The sequence below is a fragment of the Sander lucioperca genome, chromosome 8, assembly GCF_008315115.2.
Source record: "Sander lucioperca isolate FBNREF2018 chromosome 8, SLUC_FBN_1.2, whole genome shotgun sequence".
Lineage (NCBI taxonomy): Eukaryota > Metazoa > Chordata > Actinopteri > Perciformes > Percidae > Sander > Sander lucioperca.
The window spans coordinates 27,397,303-27,421,009 of record NC_050180.1 but is presented as its reverse complement, the minus strand read 5'-3'; the positions used below and the strand labels follow the sequence as shown (position 1 = coordinate 27,421,009).

Below are 23,707 nucleotides of genomic sequence, written 5' to 3'. Positions count from 1 at the left end.
TCTTTGTGTCTGACCGGTGTTGTGTGTGTCTCTGACCGGTGTTGTGTGTGTTTCTGTCTTTGTGTCTGACCGGTGTTGTGTGTGTGTCTGACCGGTGTTGTGTGTGTGTGTCTGACCGGTGTTGTGTGTGTGTGTCTGACCGGTGTTGTGTGTGTGTCTGACCGGTATTGTGTGTGTTTCTGTCTCTGTGTCTGACCGGTGTTGTGTGTGTTTCTGTCTCTGTCTCTGACCGGTGTTGTGTGTGTTTCTGTATCTGTGTCTGACCGGTGTTGTGTGTGTTTCCGTCTCTGTGTCTGACCGGTGTTGTGTGTGTTTCTGTCTCTGTGTCTGACCGGTGTTGTGTGTGTTTCGGTCTCTGTGTCTGACCGGTGTTGTGTGTGTTTCTGTCTTTGTGTCTGACCGGTGTTGTGTGTGTGTGTCTGACCGGTATTGTGTGTGTTTCTGTCTCTGTGTCTGACCGGTATTGTGTGTGTTTCGGTCTCTGTCTCTGACCGGTGATGTGTGTGTTTCGGTCTCTGTGTCTGACCAGTGTTGTGTGTGTTTCGGTCTCTGTGTCTGACCGGTGTTGTGTGTGTTTCTGTCTCTGTGTCTGACCGGTATTGTGTGTGTTTCTGTCTTTGTGTCTGACCGGTGTTGTGTGTGTTTCTGTCTTTGTGTCTGACCGGTGTTGTGTGTGTTTCTGTCTTTGTGTCTGACCGGTGTTGTGTGTGTTTCTGTCTTTGTGTCTGACCGGTGTTGTGTGTGTGTCTGACCGGTATTGTGTGTGTTTCGGTCTCTGTGTCTGACCGGTGTTGTGTGTGTGTCTGACCGGTGTTGTGTGTGTTTCTGTCTCTGTCTCTGACCGGTATTGTGTGTGTTTCGGTCTCTGTGTCTGACCGGTGTTGTGTGTGTTTCTGTCTCTGTGTCTGACCGGTGTTGTGTGTGTTTCTGTCTCTGTGTCTGACCGGTGTTGTGTGTGTTTCTGTCTTTGTGTCTGACCGGTGTTGTGTGTGTGTCTGACCGGTGTTGTGTGTGTGTGTCTGACCGGTGTTGTGTCTCTGTGTCTGACCGGTGTTGTGTGTGTTTCTGTCTCTGTGTCTGACCAGTGTTGTGTGTGTTTCTGTCTTTGTGTCTGACCGGTGTTGTGTGTGTGTCTGACCGGTGTTGTGTGTGTGTGTCTGACCGGTGTTGTGTCTCTGTGTCTGACCGGTATTGTGTGTGTTTCGGTCTCTGTGTCTGACCGGTATTGTGTGTGTTTCGGTCTCTGTGTCTGACCGGTGTTGTGTGTGTGTCTGACCGGTGTTGTGTGTGTGTGTCTGACCGGTGTTGTGTCTCTGTGTCTGACCGGTGTTGTGTGTGTTTCTGTCTCTGTGTCTGACCGGTGTTGTGTGTGTTTCTGTCTCTGTCTCTGACCGGTGTTGTGTGTGTTTCTGTCTCTGTGTCTGACCGGTGTTGTGTGTGTTTCCGTCTCTGTGTCTGACCGGTGTTGTGTGTGTTTCGGTCTCTGTGTCTGACCGGTATTGTGTGTGTTTCGGTCTCTGTGTCTGACCGGTGTTGTGTGTGTTTCTGTCTCTGTCTCTGACCGGTGTTGTGTGTGTTTCTGTCTTTGTGTCTGACCGGTGTTGTGTGTGTGTGTCTGACCGGTATTGTGTGTGTTTCTGTCTCTGTGTCTGACCGGTATTGTTTGTGTTTCTGTCTCTGTGTCTGACCGGTGTTGTGTGTGTTTCTGTCTCTGTGTCTGACCGGTGTTGTGTGTGTGTCTGACCGGTATTGTGTGTGTTTCTGTCTCTGTGTCTGACCGGTGTTGTGTGTGTTTCTGTCTCTGTCTCTGACCGGTGTTGTGTGTGTTTCTGTCTTTGTGTCTGACCGGTGTTGTGTGTGTGTCTGACCGGTATTGTGTGTGTTTCGGTCTCTGTGTCTGACCGGTGTTGTGTGTGTGTCTGACCAGTGTTGTGTGTGTGTGTCTGACCGGTGTTGTGTGTGTGTGTCTGACCGGTGTTGTGTGTGTGTGTCTGACCGGTATTGTGTGTGTTTCTGTCTCTGTGTCTGACCGGTGTTGTGTGTGTTTCTGTCTCTGTCTCTGACCGGTGTTGTGTGTGTGTCTGACCGGTGTTGTGTGTGTTTCTGTCTCTGTCTCTGACCGGTGTTGTGTGTGTGTCTGACCGGTGTTGTGTGTGTTTCTGTCTTTGTGTCTGACCGGTGTTGTGTGTGTGTCTGACCTGTGTTGTTTGTGTTTCGGTCTCTGTGTCTGATCGGTGTTGTGTGTGTTTCGGTCTCTGTGTCTGACCGGTGTTGTGTGTGTTTCTGTCTTTGTGTCTGACCGGTGTTGTGTGTGTGTCTGACCGGTGTTGTGTGTGTCTGACCGGTGTTGTGTGTGTTTCGGTCTCTGTGTCTGACCGGTATTGTGTGTGTGTGTCTGACCGGTATTGTGTGTGTGTGTCTGACCGGTATTGTGTGTGTGTGTCTGACCGGTATTGTGTGTGTGTCTGACCAGTGTTGTGTGTGTGTCTGACCGGTGTTGTGTGTGTGTCTGACCGGTATTGTGTGTGTTTCGGTCTCTGTGTCTGACCGGTATTGTGTGTGTTTCGGTCTCTGTGTCTGACCGGTGTTGTGTGTGTGTGTCTGAACGGTATTGTGTGTGTGTCTGACCGGTGTTGTGTGTGTGTCTGACCGGTATTGTGTGTGTTTCTGTCTCTGTGTCTGACCGGTATTGTGTGTGTTTCGGTCTCTGTGTCTGACCGGTATTGTGTGTGTTTCTGTCTCTGTCTCTGACCGGTGTTGTGTGTGTGTGTCTGAACGGTATTGTGTGTGTGTCTGACCGGTGTTGTGTGTGTGTCTGACCGGTGTTGTGTGTGTTTCTGTCTCTGTGTCTGACCGGTATTGTGTGTGTTTCTGTCTCTGTCTCTGACCGGTGTTGTGTGTGTTTCTGTCTCTGTCTCTGACCGGTGTTGTGTGTGTGTCTGACCGGTATTGTGTGTGTGTCTGACCGGTGTTGTGTGTGTGTCTGACCGGTGTTGTGTGTGTGTGTCTGACCGGTATTGTGTGTGCTTCTGTCTCTGTCTCTGACCGGTGTTGTGTGTGTTTCGGTCTCTGTCTCTGACCGGTGTTGTGTGTGTTTCTGTCTTTGTGTCTGACCGGTGTTGTGTGTGTGTCTGACCGGTGTTGTGTGTGTTTCGGTCTCTGTGTCTGACCGGTATTGTGTGTGTTTCGGTCTCTGTGTCTGACCGGTGTTGTGTGTGTGTCTGACCTGTGTTGTGTGTGTTTCTGTCTCTGTGTCTGACCGGTGTTGTGTGTGTTTCGGTCTCTGTGTCTGACCGGTGTTGTGTGTGTTTCGGTCTCTGTGTCTGACCGGTGTTGTGTGTGTTTCTGTCTTTGTGTCTGACCGGTGTTGTGTGTGTGTCTGACCGGTGTTGTGTGTGTGTCTGACCGGTGTTGTGTGTGTTTCGGTCTCTGTGTCTGACCGGTGTTGTGTGTGTGTGTGTCTGACCGGTGTTGTGTGTGTGTCTGACCGGTGTTGTGTGTGTGTCTGACCGGTGTTGTGTGTGTGTCTGACCGGTATTGTGTGTGCTTCTGTCTCTGTCTCTGACCGGTGTTGTGTGTGTTTCTGTCTCTGTGTCTGACCGGTATTGTGTGTGTTTCGGTCTCTGTGTCTGACCGGTGTTGTGTGTGTTTCTGTCTCTGTGTCTGACCGGTGTTGTGTGTTTTTGTCTCTGTGTCTGACCGGTATTGTGTGTGTTTCTGTCTTTGTGTCTGACCGGTGTTGTGTGTGTGTCTGACCGGTGTTGTGTGTGTGTGTCTGACCGGTGTTGTGTGTGTTTCGGTCTCTGTGTCTGACCGGTGTTGTGTGTGTGTCTGACCGGTGTTGTGTGTGTTTCGGTCTCTGTGTCTGACCGGTGTTGTGTGTGTGTCTGACCGGTATTGTGTGTGTGTCTGACCGGTGTTGTGTGTGTGTGTCTGACCGGTGTTGTGTGTGTTTCTGTCTCTGTGTCTGACCGGTGTTGTGTGTGTTTCTGTCTCTGTGTCTGACCGGTGTTGTGTGTGTTTCTGTCTTTGTGTCTGACCGGTGTTGTGTGTGTGTCTGACCGGTGTTGTGTGTGTGTGTCTGACCGGTGTTGTGTCTCTGTGTCTGACCGGTATTGTGTGTGTTTCGGTCTCTGTGTCTGACCGGTATTGTGTGTGTTTCGGTCTCTGTGTCTGACCGGTGTTGTGTGTGTGTCTGACCGGTGTTGTGTGTGTGTGTCTGACCGGTGTTGTGTCTCTGTGTCTGACCGGTGTTGTGTGTGTTTCTGTCTCTGTGTCTGACCGGTGTTGTGTGTGTTTCTGTCTCTGTCTCTGACCGGTGTTGTGTGTGTTTCTGTCTCTGTGTCTGACCGGTGTTGTGTGTGTTTCCGTCTCTGTGTCTGACCGGTGTTGTGTGTGTTTCGGTCTCTGTGTCTGACCGGTATTGTGTGTGTTTCGGTCTCTGTGTCTGACCGGTGTTGTGTGTGTTTCTGTCTCTGTCTCTGACCGGTGTTGTGTGTGTTTCTGTCTCTTTCTCTGACCGGTGTTGTGTGTGTTTCTGTCTTTGTGTCTGACCGGTGTTGTGTGTGTGTGTCTGACCGGTATTGTGTGTGTTTCTGTCTCTGTGTCTGACCGGTATTGTTTGTGTTTCTGTCTCTGTGTCTGACCGGTGTTGTGTGTGTTTCTGTCTCTGTGTCTGACCGGTGTTGTGTGTGTGTCTGACCGGTATTGTGTGTGTTTCTGTCTCTGTGTCTGACCGGTGTTGTGTGTGTTTCTGTCTCTGTCTCTGACCGGTGTTGTGTGTGTGTCTGACCGGTATTGTGTGTGTTTCGGTCTCTGTGTCTGACCGGTGTTGTGTGTGTGTCTGACCGGTGTTGTGTGTGTGTGTCTGACCGGTGTTGTGTGTGTGTGTCTGACCGGTGTTGTGTGTGTGTGTCTGACCGGTATTGTGTGTGTTTCTGTCTCTGTGTCTGACCGGTGTTGTGTGTGTTTCTGTCTCTGTCTCTGACCGGTGTTGTGTGTGTGTCTGACCGGTGTTGTGTGTGTTTCTGTCTCTGTCTCTGACCGGTGTTGTGTGTGTGTCTGACCGGTGTTGTGTGTGTTTCTGTCTTTGTGTCTGACCGGTGTTGTGTGTGTGTCTGACCTGTGTTGTTTGTGTTTCGGTCTCTGTGTCTGATCGGTGTTGTGTGTGTTTCGGTCTCTGTGTCTGACCGGTGTTGTGTGTGTTTCTGTCTTTGTGTCTGACCGGTGTTGTGTGTGTGTCTGACCGGTGTTGTGTGTGTGTCTGACCGGTGTTGTGTGTGTTTCGGTCTCTGTGTCTGACCGGTATTGTGTGTGTGTGTCTGACCGGTATTGTGTGTGTGTGTGTCTGACCGGTATTGTGTGTGTGTGTCTGACCGGTATTGTGTGTGTGTGTCTGACCGGTGTTGTGTGTGTGTCTGACCGGTGTTGTGTGTGTGTCTGACCGGTATTGTGTGTGTTTCGGTCTCTGTGTCTGACCGGTATTGTGTGTGTTTCGGTCTCTGTGTCTGACCGGTGTTGTGTGTGTGTGTCTGAACGGTATTGTGTGTGTGTCTGACCGGTGTTTTGTGTGTGTCTGACCGGTATTGTGTGTGTTTCTGTCTCTGTGTCTGACGGGTATTGTGTGTGTTTCGGTCTCTGTGTCTGACCGGTATTGTGTGTGTTTCTGTCTCTGTCTCTGACCGGTGTTGTGTGTGTGTGTCTGAACGGTATTGTGTGTGTGTCTGACCGGTGTTGTGTGTGTGTCTGACCGGTGTTGTGTGTGTGTCTGACCGGTATTGTGTGTGTTTCTGTCTCTGTCTCTGACCGGTGTTGTGTGTGTTTCTGTCTCTGTCTCTGACCGGTGTTGTGTGTGTGTCTGACCGGTATTGTGTGTGTGTCTGACCGGTGTTGTGTGTGTGTCTGACCGGTGTTGTGTGTGTGTCTGACCGGTATTGTGTGTGCTTCTGTCTCTGTCTCTGACCGGTGTTGTGTGTGTTTCGGTCTCTGTCTCTGACCGGTGTTGTGTGTGTTTCTGTCTTTGTGTCTGACCGGTGTTGTGTGTGTGTCTGACCGGTGTTGTGTGTGTGTCTGACCTGTGTTGTGTGTGTTTCGGTCTCTGTGTCTGACCGGTATTGTGTGTGTTTCGGTCTCTGTGTCTGACCGGTGTTGTGTGTGTTTCGGTCTCTGTGTCTGACCGGTGTTGTGTGTGTTTCTGTCTTTGTGTCTGACCGGTGTTGTGTGTGTGTCTGACCGGTGTTGTGTGTGTGTCTGACCTGTGTTGTGTGTGTTTCGGTCTCTGTGTCTGACCGGTGTTGTGTGTGTGTGTGTCTGACCGGTGTTGTGTGTGTGTCTGACCGGTGTTGTGTGTGTGTCTGACCGGTGTTGTGTGTGCTTCTGTCTCTGTCTCTGACCGGTGTTGTGTGTGTTTCTGTCTCTGTGTCTGACCGGTATTGTGTGTGTTTCGGTCTCTGTCTCTGACCGGTGTTGTGTGTGTTTCTGTCTCTGTGTCTGACCGGTATTGTGTGTGCTTCTGTCTCTGTCTCTGACCGGTGTTGTGTGTGTTTCTGTCTCTGTGTCTGACCGGTGTTGTGTGTGTTTCTGTCTCTGTGTCTGACCGGTGTTGTGTGTTTTTGTCTCTGTGTCTGACCGGTATTGTGTGTGTTTCTGTCTTTGTGTCTGACCGGTGTTGTGTGTGTATCTGACTTGTGTTGTGTGTGTGTGTCTGACCGGTGTTGTGTGTGTTTCGGTCTCTGTGTCTGACCGGTGTTGTGTGTGTGTCTGACCGGTGTTGTGTGTGTTTCGGTCTCTGTGTCTGACCGGTGTTGTGTGTGTGTCTGACCGGTATTGTGTGTGTGTCTGACCGGTGTTGTGTGTGTGTCTGACCGGTATTGTGTGTGTTTCTGTCTCTGTGTCTGACCGGTGTTGTGTGTGTTTCCGTCTCTGTGTCTGACCGGTGTTGTGTGTGTTTCGGTCTCTGTGTCTGACCGGTATTGTGTGTGTTTCGGTCTCTGTGTCTGACCGGTGTTGTGTGTGTTTCTGTCTCTGTCTCTGACCGGTGTTGTGTGTGTTTCTGTCTCTGACCGGTGTTGTGTGTGTTTCGGTCTCTGTGTCTGACCGGTGTTGTGTGTGTTTCTGTATTTGTGTCTGACCGGTGTTGTGTGTGTGTCTGACCGGTGTTGTGTGTGTTTCGGTCTCTGTGTCTGACCGGTATTGTGTGTGTTTCGGTCTCTCTGTCTGACCGGTGTTGTGTGTGTGTGTCTGACCGGTATTGTGTGTGTGTCTGACCGGTGTTGTGTGTGTGTCTGACCGGTGTTGTGTGTGTGTCTGACCGGTATTGTGTGTGTTTCTGTCTCTGTCTCTGACCGGTATTGTGTGTGTTTCTGTCTTTGTGTCTGACCGGTGTTGTGTGTGTGTGTCTGACCGGTATTGTGTGTGTTTCTGTCTCTGTGTCTGACCGGTGTTGTGTGTGTTTCTGTCTCTGTGTCTGACCGGTGTTGTGTGTGTTTCTGTCTCTGTGTCTGACCGGTGTTGTGTGTGTGTCTGACTGGTATTGTGTGTGTTTCTGTCTTTGTGTCTGACCGGTGTTGTGTGTGTGTGTCTGACCGGTGTTGTGTGTGTTTCTGTCTCTGTGTCTGACCGGTGTTGTGTGTGTGTCTGACTGGTATTGTGTGTGTGTCTGACCGGTGTTGTGTGTGTGTCTGACCGGTATTGTGTGTGTTTCTGTCTCTGTGTCTGACCGGTGTTGTGTGTGTTTCTGTCTCTGTCTCTGACCGGTGTTGTGTGTGTGTGTGTCTGACCGGTATTGTGTGTGTGTGTCTGACCGGTGTTGTGTGTGTGTGTCTGACCGGTGTTGTGTGTGTGTGTCTGACCGGTATTGTGTGTGTTTCGGTCTCTGTGTCTGACCGGTGTTGTGTGTGTGTCTGACCGGTGTTGTGTGTGTGTGTCTGACCGGTGTTGTGTGTGTGTGTCTGACCGGTGTTTTGTGTGTGTCTGACCGGTATTGTGTGTGTTTCTGTCTCTGTGTCTGACGGGTATTGTGTGTGTTTCGGTCTCTGTGTCTGACCGGTATTGTGTGTGTTTCTGTCTCTGTCTCTGACCGGTGTTGTGGTGTGTGTGTCTGACCGGTATTGTGTGTGTTTCTGTCTCTGTGTCTGACCAGTATTGTGTGTGTTTCGGTCTCTGTCTCTGACCGGTGTTGTGTGTGTTTCGGTCTCTGTGTCTGACCAGTGTTGTGTGTGTTTCAGTCTCTGTCTCTGACCGGTGTTGTGTGTGTTTCTGTCTCTGTCTCTGACCAGTGTTGTGTGTGTTTCTGTCTTGTGTCTGACCGGTGTTGTGTGTGTGTCTGACCGGTATTGTGTGTGTTTCGGTCTCTGTGTCTGACCGGTGTTGTGTGTGTGTCTGACCGGTGTTGTGTGTGTGTGTCTGACCGGTGTTGTGTGTGTGTGTCTGACCGGTGTTGTGTGTGTGTGTCTGACCGGTGTTGTGTGTGTGTGTCTGACCGGTATTGTGTGTGTTTCTGTCTCTGTGTCTGACCGGTGTTATGTGTGTTTCTGTCTCTGTGTCTGACCGGTGTTGTGTGTGTTTCTGTCTCTGTCTCTGACCGGTGTTGTGTGTGTTTCTGTCTTTGTGTCTGACCGGTGTTGTGTGTGTGTCTGACCGGTATTGTGTGTGCTTCTGTCTCTGTGTCTGACCGGTGTTGTGTGTGTTTCGGTCTCTGTCTCTGACCGGTGTTGTGTGTGTTTCTGTCTTTGTGTCTGACCGGTGTTGTGTGTGTGTCTGACCGGTGTTGTGTGTGTGTCTGACCGGTGTTGTGTGTGTNATAACTACATGTATTAATACATACGTCCAAAACGGCAGGCATTACGGTACTCGTGGGACAGCTTCGATATATCAGACGTATATAATACGATTTCCACAGAACTATATATTATATCCAACAAGCCTTAGTGATAAAGGTGAGATTATATATATATTTATATAATCACTTAGCTGTCTGACATTTCCCTCTGAACAGCCGGTGTTCCTGCAGAGTGGCGAGGACCTGTATTGGGAACCGGATGGCACGGTTCCGGCGCGTTGCCCTCTCTACTGGACCCAATTCAGTACGAGATCCAAGACTCAGCTTTAGGAATCTAATCGTCATATTAGCCAGTCATCGTCATGGTCCCTGAAGCCTCTTTCTCTCCTGATTCTTCCATTAGCGTAGTCCTCCTGCAGGCCAGCAGTGCCATCATGCCGCATTACGCACAGGGGGTCACCACAGTATTTATATGTTTACACACTATTTGTGATTGTTAACACTTGCCACATCACAGCATCAACTAGTGGTATCCCCGACGAAGTCTAATAGACAAACCACTTTTCTTCATGCAGGTTTAGTTATGAACAGTATTAAGTTCGGACTGATAACGAGGACATTAAGTGTAACGATTGCGTGAGAGCTTACGCTGTATTTCCAGACTTTGACATTTGATGATATATGCTCAGTTTTAAAGACAGATATTTAGTTATGTACACTGTGTTCTGCAGTTATCTAATGCAGGGTATTTGATGCTATCCTATATTCCATGTATTCGGGCCATCTCCTCCTCCTGCGCTCCGTAGCGGACATGTGAGGACGAGACAGCGCCGTTTAAACATTAAGAACACTTTTTATTAAAGATTTGAGTTGGATTTTACAAGGTGTTTATGGAACAGTATCACTAGTACAAGCGCAAATACCACTGCTGGATTTAATCTCATGGTAACGTGGATGATATGAGTGAGAAATGTGCGTGAGGCATCAATACTTGAAATATTACAGTAATCGTTATTCCCACATTTACTCTCTGCAGTCTGACTTCAGTTCACCACCTCACCATCTGCGTCACAAATTCCTATTTAGTCTCCACAATATGCGTACGCATGGTCAGAGTTTACGTGGAGGAACATGGGTCAGAGTTAACGGTGAGCACATGGGTCAGAGTTTACGTGGAGGAACATGGATCAGAGTTTGGTGGAGGAACATGGTCAGAGTTAACGTGGAGGAACATGGGTCAGAGTTTGCGTGTAGAACATGGTCAGAGTTTACGTGGAGAACATGGATCAGAATTTGGTGGAGGAACATGGGTCAGAGTTAACGTGGAGGAACATGGGTTCAGAGTTTTCGTAGAGAACATGGGTCAGAGTTAACGTAGAGGAACATGGGTCGAGTTAACGTAGAGGAACATGGGTCAGAGTTAACGTGGAGACATGGGTCAGAATTTTCGTGGAGGACCATGGTCAGAGTTAACCTAGAGGAACATGGATCAGAGTTTGCGTGGAGGAACATGGGTCAGAGTTAACGTGGAGGAACATGGGTCAGAGTTTTCGTAGAGGAACATGGGTCAGAGTTACGTAGAGGAACATGGGTCAGAGTTTGGTGGAGGAACATGGATCAGAGTTAACGTGAGGAACATGGGTCAGAATTTTCGTGGAGGAACATGGGTCAGAGTTAACCTAGAGGAACATGGTCAGAGTTAACGTAGAGGAACATGGTCAGAGTTAACGGTGGAGGAACATGGGTCAGAGTTTACGTGGAGGAACATGGGTCAGAGTTTGCGTGGAGGAACATGGGTCAGAGTTTGCGTGGAGGAACATGGGTCAGAGTTTGCGTGGAGGAACATGGTCAGAGTTTGCGTGGAGGAACATGGGTCAGAGTTAACGTAGAGGAACATGGGTCAGAGTTTACGTGGAGGAACATGGGTCAGAGTTTGCGTGGAGGAACATGGGTCAGAGTTTGCGTGGAGGAACATGGGTCAGAGTTTACGTGGAGGAACATGGTCGAGTTAATGTGGAGGAACATGGGTCAGAGTTTGCGTGGAGGAACATGGGTCAGAGTTACGTAGAGGAACATGGGTCAGAGTTAACGTAGAGGAACATGGGTCAGAGTTTACGTGGAGGAACATGGTCAGAGTTTGCGTGGAGGAACATGGGTCAGAGTTTGCGTGGAGGAACATGGGTCAGAGTTTGCGTGGAGGAACATGGGTCAGAGTTTGCGTGGAGGAACATGGGTCAGAGTTAACGTGGAGGAACATGGGTCAGAGTTTGCGTGGAGGAACATGGGTCAGAGTTAACGTAGAGAACATGGGTCAGAGTTAACGTGGAGGAACATGGGTCAGAGTTTGCGTGGAGGGAACATGGGTCAGAGTTTGCGTGGAGGAACATGGGTCAGAGTTTGCGTGGAGGAACATGGGTCATAGTTTGCGTGGAGGACCGCACATTCTCCTGTCAAGTTTGTTTTTAATAAATCACAACCTTTGTCTCTCTCTGTGTGTGTGTGTGTGTGTGTGTGTGTGTGTGTGTGTGTGTGTGTGTGTGTGTTCCAGGTGGGGACCAGGCGCTACATGGCCCCAGAGGTCCTGGAGGGGGCCATCAGCTTCCAGAGAGACTCCTTCCTGAGGATAGACATGTACGCTGTGGGGCTGGTGCTGTGGGAGCTCGCCTCCCGCTGCAGGCTGCTGACGGTAAGACTCAGCCAGGCTCCCTGACCTGGTCACCAATCAATGCTGATACATCCTAAAATATGTCCAGTCCAGGACTCAGCCAGGCTCCCTGACCTGGTCACCAATCATGCTGATACATCCTAAAATATGTCCAGGTCTCTGAGTGTCTCTAAGCGTGTGTGTGTGTGTGTGTGTGTGTGTGTGTGTGTGTGTGTGTGTGTGTGTGTGTCTCAGGTCCGTTGGATGAGTACATGCTGCCTATGAGGAGGAGGTGGGACAGCATCCGTCTCTGGAGGACATGCAGGAAGTCGTCGTCCACAAGAAGCTGAGACCGACGCTCAGAGAGTGCTGGCAGAAAACACACGGTCAGTCACACTACATTACCCACAATACACCACTCAGAAACATATGGTCAGTCACACTACACTACCCACAATACACCACTCAGAAACACCAGTCAGTCACTACACTACCCACAATACACCACTCAGAAACACACGGTCAGTCACACTACATTACCCACAATACACCACTCAGAAACACGGTCAGTCACACTACATTACCCACAATACACCACTCAGAACACAGTCAGTCACACTACATTTCTGACCGGTGTTGTGTGTGTTTCCGTCTCTGTGTCTGACCGTGTTGTGTGTGTGTCTGACCGGTATTGTGTGTGTGTCTGACCGGTGTTGTGTGTGTTTCCGTCTCTGTCTCTGACCGGTGTTGTGTGTTCCGTCTCTGTGTCTGACCGGTATTGTGTGTGTTTCGGTCTCTGTGTCTGACCGGTATTGTGTGTGTTTCGGTCTCTGTGTCTGACCGGTATTGTGTGTGTTTCAGTCTCTGTGTCTGACCGGTGTTGTGTGTGTGTTGACGGTGTTGTGTGTGTGTCTGACCGGTATTGTGTGTGTTTCGGTCTCTGTGTCTGACCGGTGTTGTGTGTGTGTCTGACCGGTGTTGTGTGTGTTTCGGTCTCTGTGTCTGACCGGTGTTGTGTGTGTCTGTGTCTGACCGGTGTTGTGTGTGTTTCTGTCTCTGTGTCTGACCGGTGTTGTGTGTGTGTCTGACCGGTATTGTGTGTGTGTCTGACCGGTGTTGTGTGTGTGTGTCTGACCGGTATTGTGTGTGTTTCTGTCTCTGTGTCTGACGGGTATTGTGTGTGTTTCGGTCTCTGTGTCTGACCGGTATTGTGTGTGTTTCTGTCTCTGTCTCTGACCGGTGTTGTGTGTGTGTCTGAACGGTGTGTGTGTCTGACGGTGTGTGTGGTCTGACCGGTGTTGTGTGTGTGTCTGACCGGTATTGTGTGTGTTTCTGTCTCTGTCTCTGACCGGTGTTGTGTGTGTTTCTGTCTCTGTCTCTGACCGGTGTTGTGTGTGTGTCTGACCGGTATTGTGTGTGTCTGACCGGTGTTGTGTGTGTCTGACCGGTGTTGTGTGTGTCTGACCGGTATTGTGTGTGCTTCTGTCTCTGTCTCTGACCGGTGTTGTGTGTGTTTCGGTCTCTGTCTCTGACCGGTGTTGTGTGTGTTTCTGTCTTTGTGTCTGACCGGTGTTGTGTGTGTGTCTGACCGGTGTTGTGTGTGTGTCTGACCTGTGTTGTGTGTGTTTCGGTCTCTGTGTCTGACCGGTATTGTGTGTGTTTCGGTCTCTGTGTCTGACCGGTGTTGTGTGTGTTTCGGTCTCTGTGTCTGACCGGTGTTGTGTGTGTTTCTGTCTTTGTGTCTGACCGGTGTTGTGTGTGTGTCTGACCGGTGTTGTGTGTGTGTCTGACCTGTGTTGTGTGTGTTTCGGTCTCTGTGTCTGACCGGTGTTGTGTGTGTGTGTGTCTGACCGGTGTTGTGTGTGTGTCTGACCGGTGTTGTGTGTGTGTCTGACCGGTGTTGTGTGTGCTTCTGTCTCTGTCTCTGACCGGTGTTGTGTGTGTTTCTGTCTCTGTGTCTGACCGGTATTGTGTGTGTTTCGGTCTCTGTCTCTGACCGGTGTTGTGTGTGTTTCTGTCTCTGTGTCTGACCGGTATTGTGTGTGCTTCTGTCTCTGTCTCTGACCGGTGTTGTGTGTGTTTCTGTCTCTGTGTCTGACCGGTGTTGTGTGTGTTTCTGTCTCTGTGTCTGACCGGTGTTGTGTGTTTTTGTCTCTGTGTCTGACCGGTATTGTGTGTGTTTCTGTCTTTGTGTCTGACCGGTGTTGTGTGTGTGTCTGACCAGTGTTGTGTGTGTGTGTCTGACCGGTGTTGTGTGTGTTTCGGTCTCTGTGTCTGACCGGTGTTGTGTGTGTGTCTGACCGGTGTTGTGTGTGTTTCGGTCTCTGTGTCTGACCGGTGTTGTGTGTGTGTCTGACCGGTATTGTGTGTGTGTCTGACCGGTGTTGTGTGTGTGTCTGACCGGTATTGTGTGTGTTTCTGTCTCTGTGTCTGACCGGTGTTGTGTGTGTTTCCGTCTCTGTGTCTGACCGGTGTTGTGTGTGTTTCGGTCTCTGTGTCTGACCGGTATTGTGTGTGTTTCGGTCTCTGTGTCTGACCGGTGTTGTGTGTGTTTCTGTCTCTGTCTCTGACCGGTGTTGTGTGTGTTTCTGTCTCTGACCGGTGTTGTGTGTGTTTCCGTCTCTGTGTCTGACCGGTATTGTGTGTGTTTCGGTCTCTGTGTCTGACCGGTGTTGTGTGTGTTTCTGTCTCTGTCTCTGACCGGTGTTGTGTGTGTTTCTGTCTCTGACCGGTGTTGTGTGTGTTTCGGTCTCTGTGTCTGACCGGTGTTGTGTGTGTTTCTGTCTTTGTGTCTGACCGGTGTTGTGTGTGTTTCGGTCTCTGTGTCTGACCGGTATTGTGTGTGTTTCGGTCTCTCTGTCTGACCGGTGTTGTGTGTGTGTGTCTGACCGGTATTGTGTGTGTGTCTGACCGGTGTTGTGTGTGTGTCTGACCGGTGTTGTGTGTGTGTCTGACCGGTATTGTGTGTGTTTCTGTCTCTGTCTCTGACCGGTATTGTGTGTGTTTCTGTCTTTGTGTCTGACCGGTGTTGTGTGTGTGTGTCTGACCGGTATTGTGTGTGTTTCTGTCTCTGTGTCTGACCGGTGTTGTGTGTGTTTCTGTCTCTGTGTCTGACCGGTGTTGTGTGTGTTTCTGTCTCTGTGTCTGACCGGTGTTGTGTGTGTGTCTGACTGGTATTGTGTGTGTTTCTGTCTTTGTGTCTGACCGGTGTTGTGTGTGTGTGTCTGACCGGTGTTGTGTGTGTTTCTGTCTCTGTGTCTGACCGGTGTTGTGTGTGTGTCTGACTGGTATTGTGTGTGTGTCTGACCGGTGTTGTGTGTGTGTCTGACCGGTATTGTGTGTGTTTCTGTCTCTGTGTCTGACCGGTGTTGTGTGTGTTTCTGTCTCTGTCTCTGACCGGTGTTGTGTGTGTGTGTGTCTGACCGGTATTGTGTGTGTGTGTCTGACCGGTGTTGTGTGTGTGTGTCTGACCGGTGTTGTGTGTGTGTGTCTGACCGGTATTGTGTGTGTTTCGGTCTCTGTGTCTGACCGGTGTTGTGTGTGTGTCTGACCGGTGTTGTGTGTGTGTGTCTGACCGGTGTTGTGTGTGTGTGTCTGACCGGTGTTTTGTGTGTGTCTGACCGGTATTGTGTGTGTTTCTGTCTCTGTGTCTGACGGGTATTGTGTGTGTTTCGGTCTCTGTGTCTGACCGGTATTGTGTGTGTTTCTGTCTCTGTCTCTGACCGGTGTTGTGTGTGTGTGTCTGACCGGTATTGTGTGTGTTTCTGTCTCTGTGTCTGACCGGTATTGTGTGTGTTTCGGTCTCTGTCTCTGACCGGTGTTGTGTGTGTTTCGGTCTCTGTGTCTGACCAGTGTTGTGTGTGTTTCAGTCTCTGTCTCTGACCGGTGTTGTGTGTGTTTCTGTCTCTGTCTCTGACCAGTGTTGTGTGTGTTTCTGTCTTTGTGTCTGACCGGTGTTGTGTGTGTGTCTGACCGGTATTGTGTGTGTTTCGGTCTCTGTGTCTGACCGGTGTTGTGTGTGTTTCTGTCTCTGTCTCTGACCGGTGTTGTGTGTGTGTCTGACCGGTATTGTGTGTGTGTCTGACCGGTGTTGTGTGTGTGTCTGACCGGTGTTGTGTGTGTGTCTGACCGGTATTGTGTGTGCTTCTGTCTCTGTCTCTGACCGGTGTTGTGTGTGTTTCGGTCTCTGTCTCTGACCGGTGTTGTGTGTGTTTCTGTCTTTGTGTCTGACCGGTGTTGTGTGTGTGTCTGACCGGTGTTGTGTGTGTGTCTGACCTGTGTTGTGTGTGTTTCGGTCTCTGTGTCTGACCGGTATTGTGTGTGTTTCGGTCTCTGTGTCTGACCGGTGTTGTGTGTGTTTCGGTCTCTGTGTCTGACCGGTGTTGTGTGTGTTTCTGTCTTTGTGTCTGACCGGTGTTGTGTGTGTGTCTGACCGGTGTTGTGTGTGTGTCTGACCTGTGTTGTGTGTGTTTCGGTCTCTGTGTCTGACCGGTGTTGTGTGTGTGTGTCTGACCGGTGTTGTGTGTGTGTCTGACCGGTGTTGTGTGTGTGTCTGACCGGTGTTGTGTGTGCTTCTGTCTCTGTCTCTGACCGGTGTTGTGTGTGTTTCTGTCTCTGTGTCTGACCGGTATTGTGTGTGTTTCGGTCTCTGTGTCTGACCGGTGTTGTGTGTGTTTCTGTCTCTGTGTCTGACCGGTGTTGTGTGTGTTTCTGTCTCTGTCTCTGACCGGTGTTGTGTGTGTTTCTGTCTCTGTGTCTGACCGGTGTTGTGTGTGTTTCTGTCTCTGTGTCTGACCGGTGTTGTGTGTGTTTCCGTCTCTGTGTCTGACCGGTATTGTGTGTGTTTCTGTCTTTGTGTCTGACCGGTGTTGTGTGTGTGTCTGACCAGTGTTGTGTGTGTGTGTCTGACCGGTGTTGTGTGTGTTTCGGTCTCTGTGTCTGACCGGTGTTGTGTGTGTGTCTGACCGGTGTTGTGTGTGTTTCGGTCTCTGTGTCTGACCGGTGTTGTGTGTGTGTCTGACCGGTATTGTGTGTGTGTCTGACCGGTGTTGTGTGTGTCTGACCGGTATTGTGTGTGTTTCTGTCTCTGTGTCTGACCGGTGTTGTGTGTGTTTCGTCTCTGTGTCTGACCGGTGTTGTGTGTGTTTCGGTCTCTGTGTCTGACCGGTATTGTGTGTGTTTCGGTCTCTGTGTCTGACCGGTGTTGTGTGTGTTTCTGTCTCTGTCTCTGACCGGTGTTGTGTGTGTTTCTGTCTCTGACCGGTGTTGTGTGTGTTTCGGTCTCTGTGTCTGACCGGTGTTGTGTGTGTTTCTGTCTTTGTGTCTGACCGGTGTTGTGTGTGTGTCTGACCGGTGTTGTGTGTGTTTCGGTCTCTGTGTCTGACCGGTATTGTGTGTGTTTCGGTCTCTCTGTCTGACCGGTGTTGTGTGTGTGTGTCTGACCGGTATTGTGTGTGTGTCTGACCGGTGTTGTGTGTGTGTCTGACCGGTGTTGTGTGTGTGTCTGACCGGTATTGTGTGTGTTTCTGTCTCTGTCTCTGACCGGTATTGTGTGTGTTTCTGTCTTTGTGTCTGACCGGTGTTGTGTGTGTGTGTCTGACCGGTATTGTGTGTGTTTCTGTCTCTGTGTCTGACCGGTGTTGTGTGTGTTTCTGTCTCTGTGTCTGACCGGTGTTGTGTGTGTTTCTGTCTCTGTGTCTGACCGGTGTTGTGTGTGTGTCTGACTGGTATTGTGTGTGTTTCTGTCTTTGTGTCTGACCGGTGTTGTGTGTGTGTGTCTGACCGGTGTTGTGTGTGTTTCTGTCTCTGTGTCTGACCGGTGTTGTGTGTGTGTCTGACTGGTATTGTGTGTGTGTCTGACCGGTGTTGTGTGTGTGTCTGACCGGTATTGTGTGTGTTTCTGTCTCTGTGTCTGACCGGTGTTGTGTGTGTTTCTGTCTCTGTCTCTGACCGGTGTTGTGTGTGTGTGTCTGACCGGTATGTGTGTGTGTGTCTGACCGGTGTTGTGTGTGTGTGTCTGACCGGTGTTGTGTGTGTGTCTGACCGGTATTGTGTGTGTTTCGGTCTCTGTGTCTGACCGGTGTTGTGTGTGTGTCTGACCGGTGTTGTGTGTGTGTGTCTGACCGGTGTTGTGTGTGTGTGTCTGACCGGTGTTTTGTGTGTGTCTGACCGGTATTGTGTGTGTTTCTGTCTCTGTGTCTGACGGGTATTGTGTGTGTTTCGGTCTCTGTGTCTGACCGGTATTGTGTGTGTTTCTGTCTCTGTCTCTGACCGGTGTTGTGTGTGTGTGTCTGACCGGTATTGTGTGTGTTTCTGTCTCTGTGTCTGACCGGTATTGTGTGTGTTTCGGTCTCTGTGTCTGACCGGTGTTGTGTGTGTTTCGGTCTCTGTGTCTGACCAGTGTTGTGTGTGTTTCAGTCTCTGTCTCTGACCGGTGTTGTGTGTGTTTCTGTCTCTGTCTCTGACCAGTGTTGTGTGTGTTTCTGTCTTTGTGTCTGACCGGTGTTGTGTGTGTGTCTGACCGGTATTGTGTGTGTTTCGGTCTCTGTGTCTGACCGGTGTTGTGTGTGTGTCTGACCGGTGTTGTGTGTGTGTGTCTGACCGGTGTTGTGTGTGTGTGTCTGACCGGTGTTGTGTGTGTGTGTCTGACCGGTGTTGTGTGTGTGTGTCTGACCGGTATTGTGTGTGTTTCTGTCTCTGTGTCTGACCGGTGTTGTGTGTGTTTCTGTCTCTGTGTCTGACCGGTGTTGTGTGTGTTTCTGTCTCTGTCTCTGACCGGTGTTGTGTGTGTTTCTGTCTTTGTGTCTGACCGGTGTTGTGTGTGTGTCTGACCGGTATTGTGTGTGCTTCTGTCTCTGTGTCTGACCGGTGTTGTGTGTGTTTCGGTCTCTGTCTCTGACCGGTGTTGTGTGTGTTTCTGTCTTTGTGTCTGACCGGTGTTGTGTGTGTGTCTGACCGGTGTTGTGTGTGTGTCTGACCGGTGTTGTGTGTGTGTCTGACCGGTGTTGTGTGTGTTTCGGTCTCTGTGTCTGACCGGTATTGTGTGTGTTTCGGTCTCTGTGTCTGACCGGTGTTGTGTGTGTTTCGGTCTCTGTGTCTGACCGGTATTGTGTGTGTTTCCGTCTCTGTGTCTGACCGGTATTGTGTGTGTTTCGGTCTCTGTGTCTGACCGGTATTGTGTGTGTTTCGGTCTCTGTGTCTGACCGGTATTGTGTGTGTTTCGGTCTCTATGTCTGACCGGTATTGTGTGTGTTTCAGTCTCTGTGTCTGACCGGTATTGTGTGTGTTTCGGTCTCTGTGTCTGATCGGTGTTGTGTGTGTTTCGGTCTCTGTGTCTGACCGGTGTTGTGTGTGTTTCTGTCTCTGTGTCTGACCGGTGTTGTGTGTGTTTCTGTCTCTGTGTCTGACCGGTGTTGTATGTGTTTCCGTCTCTGTGTCTGACCGGTGTTGTGCGTGTTTCTGTCTCTGTGTCTGACCGGTGTTGTGTGTGTTTCTGTCTCTGTGTCTGACCGGTGTTGTGCGTGTTTCCGTCTCCAGGGTCTGTCTTTGCTCTGTGAGACGATGGAGGAATGCTGGGACGGCGAGGCTGAGGCTCGGCTGTCGGCCGGCTGCGTGGAGGAGCGTGTTGTGCAGATGCAGCGGCAGACGAGCGTCACGGCGCCCGAGGACATCGTCACGGTGGTCACCATGGTAACCAACGTGGACTACCCGCCCAAAGAGTCGAGCCTATGACGAGACGGAGCGGGGACTCAGGTGACTCTGAGGAGTATTTACAGTTTACAGCCGCCATGTTAGCGGACTGTCTCTCTGCTCAGGCTGAACACGTTTAACATACAGACTCACCGCTGTCCGCCCTGCTGAGAGGACGCAGGATGGACAGCCACATCCTGTTTTATACTACAAAATAAAAGACTTCCTGACAGAGTTTTTCTACGATAATGTGAGGATAGATTTGAGTTTAAAGGGCGAGTGTAGTGTTGTTGCCGCCTGCTGTGTTTCTCTGAACGATGTGATGCCAATAAGGAACAGCTGCTGAATGTCTGTATCATACAGAGGATTATATGAATACATATATTTAGTTTGTCCCCCGAGAGTCTACCAATCAGGTCATTGATCCAGACACAGAACGTCCCTGAAGACGTCCACACGGAGAATGAAGTCAGAGAGATAACGGGAAATACAACCAGTTCATAATGTTGAAGACAAACATTAATGAGACAAAAGATTCTTCAGATTTCAAACATTAAAACGTCAGAAAACAGAAAAGATGTTTCCTCTGAATCAGATTCAGTTCATCAAACAAGTTTAAACTGTTAAACACCAAACTCCACCAGGAAGAATACCAATACTGACCAGTACTAGGACAGTATTAGTACCGTTAACGATACCAGTACTAGGACAGTATTAGTACCGCGGTACTAATACTGCCCTAGTACTGGTATCGTTAACGGTACTAATACTGTCCTAGTACTGGTATCGTTAACGGTACTAATACTGTCCTAGTATTAACGGTACTAATACTGCCCTAGTACTGGTATCGTTAACGGTACTAATACTGTCCTAGTATTAACGGTACTAATACTGCTCTAGTACTGGTATCGTTAACGGTACTAATACTGTCCTAAAGGAGTGATACCCTAAAACATGTGAAGACGTCACCGTGGAAACAGATGTTTGATTGATCAGGATATTAATCAATAATCAGTTGGGTTTCACGTTATTTCTTTGACTCGTCTAGAAGATTTAAATCAGAAAGACAATCATCATGAGTTAGTCCAGATGTTGGAGATGATAATCATCTGTAATAATTAAACATGTTCAGGGTTAAAGCCTTTTCTTTTATTTTGAAATCCCTCCTGCTGGTTTCCTGTCTGTGGTTCCTTCTGATGTAACAGCTCGTCTCTCCACAACAGACATGATTACAGACCTCACCATCTAATAACTAGAGACCACATGATTACAGACCTCACCATCTAATAACTAGAGACCACATGATTACAGACCTCACCATCTAATAACTAGAGACCACATGATTACAGACCTCACCATCTAATAACTAGAGACCACATGATTACAGAACTCACCATCTAATAACTAGAGACCACATGATTACAGACCTCAACTAATAACTAGAGACCACATGATTACAGACCTCACCATCTAATAACTAGAGACCACATGATTACAGACCTCACCATCTAATAACTAGAATCAGACAGAGAGGCGTTCAGGGACCTGTAGCCCTCCCCCCCACAGACAGAGAGGCATTCAGGGACCTGTAGCCCTCCCCCCCACAGACAGAGAGGCGTTCAGGGACCTGTAGCCCCCCCCCCATCCCCCCACAGACAGAGAGGCGTTCAGGTACCTGTAGGACCCCCTCCCCACAGACGGAGAGGCGTTCAGGGACCTGTAGGCCAACCCCCAGAGCGTCAGACAGAGAGGCGTTCAGGGACCTGTAGGGACCCCCCCCACAGACAGAGAGGCGTTCAGGGACCTGTAGGACCCCCCACAGACAGAGAGGCGTTCAGGGACCTGTAGGAGTTTGTTGTTTATTATTTGGTGTGATTGTGACAGGAAGCCAAACGTGCACACTCTGTACATATGAATGATTTTAGCATGAGTTAGTTTTTAATGTTAATACGACAAATAGATTTTATATCATCATGTGTTTTATGTTGAAAACTCAGAACAACTTCCTGTGGAGGACGTGTGTGTGTGTCTCTGTGTGTGTGTGTGTCTCTGTGTGTGTGTGTGTGTGTGTGTGTGTGTGTGTGTGTGTGTGTGTGTCTCCTGTTTTTATTTAAATGTTATATTTCAGTGTATTCTGTGTGTTAATAAAGTTTTCTCTGAGACCGGCCAATAATAATGTGTGTGTGTGTGGTCTTGTTTAACTATATTCGTGGGGTCCAATAATCTGACAGCAGTTGATTTCCTCTCTTCTCTCTGAGTTCATATCTGGAAACTAAAATCTATTCTCAGATATGAACTCAGTGAGTCAGATGTTGTTTAATTTAAATGATGTCCAAATCAAAGTCTGTTTCTCAGTTGTTCTTCTTGTTTCTGAAGAGTAAATCCATGATGAATGAATGAAAGCAGCAGTTTAAAGGATGGTTCTTTATGGTTTCTCTAATATCAAAGATTGGTGTTGGTATTTATTTCAGTGAAGTGATGATCCCGCGGTGCGTTCGCTGTCTGTCGGCAGACTGAGTGTTTCTGTGTGTTGAATATTGTCCAGAAGAAATAAAGTTGTGAGAGCTCTGCATGTCTTCAGCTCCTCAGGTCTTTATTAAAGGATGAAACCAAATGATAGTCTGTATGAAGAATGTTTCTCATATCTCAACCGTTAACGGTTCCTGTGTTTACCACTACAAGTGAAGTCCAGCAGGAACTGGGATGGACAGTTAGTTTGGATCAGCTTCCTGTTTCATCTTTCTGTTTCCTGCAACAAACCAACCAACCAACGTCTGATCCATCAGATCTCTCTGAGTTCTGAGACCAGTTATTATTTATCTCTGATCTCTCTGAGTTCTGGGACCAGTTATTATTTATCTCTGATCTCTCTGAGTTCTGGGACCAGTTATTATTTATCTCTGATCTCTCTGAGTTCTGGGACCAGTTATTATTTATCTCTGATCTCTCTGAGTTCTGGGACCAGTTATTATTTATCTCTGATCTCTCTGAGTTCTGGGACCAGTTATTATTTATCTCTGATCTCTCTGAGTTCTGGGGCCAGTTATTATTTATCTCCGTAGCAGGTACAACTCACTTTAGTCTGCTTTCTTTCAGCTAACGCTGACACAGTCTGTGTCTGTTAGCTCCCCCTTTACCTCACACAGCTGCAATAAATATATATATACATTTATTAGGGCTGGGCAAAGATAAAAACATTTTTTTTAAGATTTCCGCGATTAATCGCATTGTTATACGCAAAATCCAATAATTCAAGAGTAGTGTATAGCGCAATTTTATTTTAATGTTCCGCCATTTGAACGAAAGTGCCATAACATTTGTTCTGCAAACACTTAACATCAGCATTTTGTTCATACAGTAGCAGTTAAATAAAATATTTAGTGTAAATCTCAACTTAAATAATGTAATTAAAGCAAATACAAAATTAAAGCTTATTGCCACTGCCAGGGCATCCTGTTTGTTATTTATAAAATAAAACTGACCACAAAATCCTGAGACACAATCATGACATTAAAACAGGCAATTTCTGAGAAAACAGCAGAAACATTTTTTTTCTTTTATCAGGGAGTAGCATAACTATCTATGTCCAGTACCAAATGTCTCTGTTATAACCATCTCTGTCCAGTACCAAATGTCTCTGTTATAACCATCTATGTTCAGTACCAAATGTCTCTGTTATAACCATCTCTGTCCAGTACCAAATGTCTCTGTTATAACCATCTCTGTCCAGTACCAAATGTCCCTGTTAGAGTGAGGTGAAGAACAAACGTTTCAGCATAATGTCTCTCCTCTGTTTTTATTACAGTCAGAGCATGTGAATGCAGTGCCCACTGTTTATCAATATAATGCACTGTAACTCTGAGGTAACTATGGTTACCCAGTGATGTCCAGTAGTCTCCAGTGAGAGGAACACGTTCTAAAGGTCTCTCCTTTTCATAACAACTGGTGTATTCTTCTTGTGATGGTGCGTCTTGAGGGAATCTCATACCTGCCGTCATTTGTTGTGATTCTCAGAATGTTTCCCAGACCGACGTCCTCCACATCACTAATGGGCCTGCAGTCTGTAGCTATCCACTTCACTATGGCATCTTTTAGCTTCTCTTGCCTTTGTTTATCTATACTTCTCCCACACGCTGCATCGAACGTAGTCTGCCGACGCGCCACTGTTTGTTTCGTTGAATGGTTTGCTGGTATCAACGGTGTGTATTTCATTTAGGTGATATTTCAGACTGGAAGTACTCCGGTGATAAGAAAATTCAACTTTGCAGTGGTTACAAATAACTTTGGTTCTGTCGACTGCGCCGTCTGGAAGAACTTTAAAATGAAAATGGCCGTGTAAAAGTTCCATACCCTTCTCCATGTTCGTTGGTTTGTTTATCCATCCATTCTTTTCTTTTCCGGTTGCTGTAAGCGTGGCAGCAGTCAGTCTAACCCTAACCCTAACGGTTAGTTAATGCTTATTAATGCATTAACTAATGCTAATTAATGTACCCTTATTGTAAAGTGTTACCACTTTTTCTCTTAGGGATGCCAGGAAAAGCTTGCCTCCTTTGAGCGTTCATAGCATTTTATTAACCACTAGACAGAGCACAGAC

At 48.5% G+C, this 23,707-nt stretch overlaps 1 protein-coding gene across 3 annotated transcripts in view; it reads left to right on the top strand.

Annotated features, from left to right (window-relative positions):
• Window positions 1–20,334, top strand: part of acvr2aa (activin A receptor type 2Aa) — a 55,239-nt gene extending 34,905 nt beyond the window's left edge. For all 3 annotated transcript variants that reach the window (XM_036003998.1, XM_036003997.1, XM_036003999.1), the window contains 2 exons: window positions 18,960–19,799; window positions 20,013–20,334. In XM_036003998.1, coding sequence (XP_035859891.1) covers window positions 18,960–19,154 — 195 coding nt within the window. In that variant the 3' untranslated portion in view covers window positions 19,155–19,799; window positions 20,013–20,334. The remainder of the gene's footprint in view (window positions 1–18,959; window positions 19,800–20,012) is intronic.
• The last annotated feature ends 3,373 nt before the right edge of the window (window positions 20,335–23,707 follow it).